At 33.2% G+C, this 4891-nt stretch overlaps 1 protein-coding gene across 1 annotated transcript; it reads left to right on the plus strand.

Annotated features, from left to right (window-relative positions):
* The first annotated feature begins 1390 nt into the window (after nt 1-1390).
* Nucleotides 1391-2995, plus strand: LOC109214611. Its single transcript, XM_019378549.1, has 3 exons — nt 1391-1647; nt 1857-2186; nt 2535-2995. Exons 1-3 carry the CDS (start codon nt 1572-1574, stop codon nt 2684-2686), a joined length of 558 nt encoding a protein of 185 aa, XP_019234094.1. The 5' UTR covers nt 1391-1571; the 3' UTR covers nt 2687-2995.
* Nucleotides 2996-4891: the final 1896 nt, after the last annotated feature.

Genomic DNA, 4891 nt, shown 5'->3' on the forward strand with positions numbered 1-4891 from the left:
CCCTTGAACATTTAGAGCATGTTTGGAAAGCTATCTAGGAATTGGATTTGAGTGTAATTGGGTGTAATTATACAGTTTGACATATTTGTTTGGCCAAGTAATTACTTGGTCAGCATGGAATTGGGTGTAATTGGAGGGGTGTAATTACACTCTCCAATTCTCAAGGGGGAGGTGAGAATTGGTGGTAATTACACTGTGTAATTACAAGGTTATTTTTTATTTTCTTTCCTTTTTATTTTTATTTTAATTTATTTTCTTTATAACTTTTTATTTCTATTATTTTAATTTTTTAAATTTTATTTTTACTTTTTAATTTCTTTTAAAATTTTAAAATATATTTTTCTTTGTACATCATTTATCTTTTATTTCTCTACCTTTACTTCTTGTGATTTCATGTAATTGTTTGTATTTTATTTTTTATTTATTTTATTATTCTAATTTTTGAAACTACACCTCCTAATATTAGAAATAATAAGTCATCAACAAACTTGGCATATAATGAGTGATGCAATTAAAATAAAATTTCGGTGTTGAATGTGGTTATAAACTTATTATGTTTCCTAACCTTAAGTTGTAGTGGAACTTACTATTATTATGTTGAAACTTGATATATGTTAAATATTTTTATTTATTTTTTTGGATTTAAAATTATGTTATATTTGTGGTTCCAATTTACTTGTTTTAGTAGTATTGACTCACATTGTTATTGTTCATTTTTTAGTTAGAATTGATAGATTAATTTTGTCAAACATTTGAATAATTTTATGACATTATATTTATAAATATTATTTTATTTCATCAAATATGAATTCCATGATGTTCTGAAAAAACGTATGTGTTTTTATTTTTGTAAGTGCAATCAAACCTCTCTATAACAGCCTCGTTTGTTCCGAATATTTTTGGATGTTACCGCGAAGTGCTGTTATAGGGAACATATATTATAACATAACATGAAATTTGGTTCCGGAAAAGGTTGGTTGTTATAGTGAAGTGTTGTTATACAGGGATGCTGTTATAGAGAGGTCTGACTGTATCTAAACTAAATATTGTTAATTTGAAGAATATATATGAATTATTTTTACAATATTAGTTATAAATATATGATTACTAATTAATGCATATTCACTATGTACCTTAAATACCAAATATAATATCGTTTATACTTATAAAAATTTTGAGGCATATATTTATTATATTAACTTTTTCGTTTGATAATTACTTCATTTAAAATTTAATCTGTGTAATTACACTTGTGCAATCAAATAGTAAACCTGTAATTACACTATGACAAACAAACAGGTCGTCATAATTACACAACTGTATAATTACTAGACTATGTAATTACTACCCTAGTAATTACACCAATTTCAATTATCTTACGGCTTTCCAGACCCTTAGTAATTCATACACATACTTGTTTAATTGCTCAAAGTGCATGTAAATATCTGCCTCTATAAATTGCGTTTCAGATCACTTGCATTATGTAGGGAAACACAAAACCGAAAACACTTGAAAGGCAATAGAGTTGATAAGTCTCCCATCTATAACTTACTACATAACAAGTTCTCGACATGGCTTCATTCCATAGCTTGAAGACTTTGGCCATTGTTGTTCTTACAATTTCCTCCTTTGTGCAAGTCGCTCTAGGTCAGTCTTCCTTTCCTAATTAATGTAGTAACACATGGTATTTATTTATCTATGCACTAGATAACGGGTTTCTATTAAATCTATCAGTAAAAAAGAGTAATACTTCTGTTATATCGCAAGGGTCAACTGAACTTAGTAAACTTTTCTGATCCATAAGTACATATGCGAATGATTTTATATGTGTAAACATAGTGCGAGTATAAATGCAGGGGATATAGCATGCGAGAACTTAAACGAAGACTCATGTGCATTCGCAATATCAAGCAATGGGAAGCGTTGCGTGCTAGAAAAACATCTGCGAAGGAGTGGTGAAGAAGAATATATATGCCGCACATCAGAAATAGAGGCTGATAATAAGCTCAAAGATTGGATTGAAAGCGATGAATGCATTGAGGCATGCGGCGTCGATAGAAACTCCCTCGGCATTTCTTCCGACGAACTCCTAGAATCTCGCTTTACTAACAAGCTTTGCTCCCCTGCCTGCTACAAACACTGCCCTAACATTGTTGACCTCTACTTCAACCTTGCCGCTGGTGAAGGTAATATTCGATATGATCTTATATACTATCAGTAAAAGTAATAGCAAGTTAGATATCATTTTTATCGGGTGACAAGCTAATACTTTATTATTATAAAAGTTTAAATTAATGTAATGGNATATATATATATATATATATATATATATATATATATATATATATATGGGGTCTGATTGTGTGAATATTTTATACACGTTTAATGAATTGAACTTAAGCTATTATGAAAGTTCTTTCTTATTATAATGACAAGTGCTTCTTTTGAAAAATCTCATCTCTATTTTGTTCAGTTTTCGAACTTGGTTTTGCCTGTGCTATGTTATTAATGGGTGTGTCTTTGATTGGACATAGGTGTATATCTTCCCAAGTTGTGCGCAGAACAAGGGAAAAGTGCAAGGCGAGAAATAGCGGAGATCAGAAGCTCGGGATTGGTGGCGCCAGCTCCGGAATCAGAAGTCAAGCCCAGCAATTTCATGATTGCTCGGGCAATGCCTCCTTTCTAAATTCGATAAAGATTAAATATATTCAGCTCTACAAGTATACAATGGTCTTTAGTTGTATTGTAGTATGAAAATAAGGACTCTGGGCAGGCCCAGTTAATATTACATTTGAATCTAGGTATGGTTTGTTAGTTGTTACATTTCAGTATAAGCATATACAATATTTATAAGGTAGGTGGAGAAATGCCTCAGAGATACAATGGCATTCCCCCTGTCCAGCCCATTTTCCTCTATTTTTGTAATGGAGTATGAATATACTACTTAATAGCGCTTAAATAGTGCTTTTCTATGAAGTGGAGTACTTTCTTGGTCCGAATATATCTAATATATTTCTTGTTGTGCAAAAAGTTAATCTTCTTGTTGTGCGAAACATTGCTTGAAAATTAATCTTGAAGCCGTTAGTTCTTGGATCACACTGTGTATTTTTCTCTTGAAAAGAAGTATTAAGTGTTGTGCATCTTTAAGGCAGATTAACGACTACTCTAACCGGTTAAACATCGTTCTTAATTAAGAGGCTAGTACATGATCGAAGATCCAAATCTACAGAACAATCAAGAAAGCTAACATTCCCATTGCTTGACTGGGTAATAGTAATAGACGTCGGAATAATTAAACGCTTTTGGGGTGAATCCATGTCCCATTTCCTCACCAAGAGAATGGTAGGTGTCATTTGTCAAGTCAAGCCTCTAGTGGTGGAAGTTTTGAACTCAATGAAACATGGGCCGACTACTATATCAGATCCAATAGGGAGAAATTCAAAAATTGCCAGAATTACAAGTGGTCATTCAAAAATAGCCACAGTTTCAAAAGTAATCGAAATTTAGCCACTTTTCAGGTAAAGATAAATCTTAACGAAAACACTGTTCAAAATCCAGAAAAAATACTCCAGTATAATATAGAAGAAATTACACTCTATGTCACTTGGGCCCAGTCCACTCAAAAATAGCCCATATTTTGAGGCCTTTACCTGGCATAGCCCATGTGGGCTAACTTATGAAATTTTATTTTCACCAGTAGCCCACACCTTAACATAACCGTTTTAATATTTTAAATTATAATTTCTCTGTTGCTCTCTTCCTCACGCTTTTCTCACTCTCTCTTCCTCTCGATTTTCTCATACCATAACCGACTCCATTGTTGTGTGCAAGTTGCTTTTCGAGGTTTCAATCTTAGTTTGAGGTAATTTTCGTTTCATTTTATGCTTTTCCTACAGTGTTGGTTTTGAATTTTTTTTTTTTGATTTTTCTTTTTGCTTTTTCTGATTACGCCAATTTTTTTCAATGTTGCTGTGTTTTTTCGGATGATTTTGTGTTCCTTGTTTCTGCGTTCGAGACTTAAACTTGATGAAACGAAATGCATGGTTTGTTATTTCGACTTTTAGGGTAGAATTTTTGGTTTTTTGAGTTTTGTTAAAATTTGGGAAAATTGGCCTCTGCTTTGAGTTTATGGCTTTTATTTTTGTTTAGATTTTGAGTTTTGTTACAGTTTTATTTGTTTGTTGTCCTTCAGTTGTCTTCACTTTTGTTAAAGCTTTGTTTTGGCCTCTGCTTTGTGTTTATGGCATTTTGGGTTAACTTTTGAGTTTTGTTACAGTGTGAGTTTTGTGTTTGCTTTAACTTTTGTGTTTGTATTGTTAAAGCTTTGTTTGTTTGGTTTATTGTAGAAAATGCATTCAAAAATGGCTGCTTCTAAAAGCAAACTGAAGATTGACGGAAAAGGCGTTAGGTTAGATTATGCGAAACGATTGAGGGAGTCGCCCTCAAGCCCTGATTCAGAATCTAATGTAAATGCCCCGGCGCCAGAAGTTGATGATTTTGATTCTGCTGCTCCTCCTAAAAACTTGCAACCAGAGAGCAGTCGGATGACTCGTTCTCAAATGAGCAATACTCCCACTCCAGTTAAATCTTCGAGTGACTTGCCCTCGCCCTCTTCTTCTGAAGCGAATAAGCATGTGCAGGCTGCCGATGATGATGATTTTGAGTCTCCTCCTCCTCCAAAAATGTTGCAACAAGGGAGCAGTCGAATGACTCGTTCCCAAACAAGTAATAGTCCTACTCCGGTTAACATCGTTAGACTAAGGAGTAAGAAATGCGGCAGACCTGCAAAATCAACAGATAAGCTGAAAGATGATTTGTTTAATGAAGATGATGTAGTCCGCAATGTTAAACGGAAAAGGAGAAAGATGAAGGATGATGGTGAGAGTTGCCT

This window comes from Nicotiana attenuata, unplaced genomic scaffold (genome assembly GCF_001879085.1).
Source record: "Nicotiana attenuata strain UT unplaced genomic scaffold, NIATTr2, whole genome shotgun sequence".
Taxonomy (NCBI): Eukaryota; Viridiplantae; Streptophyta; class Magnoliopsida; order Solanales; family Solanaceae; genus Nicotiana; species Nicotiana attenuata.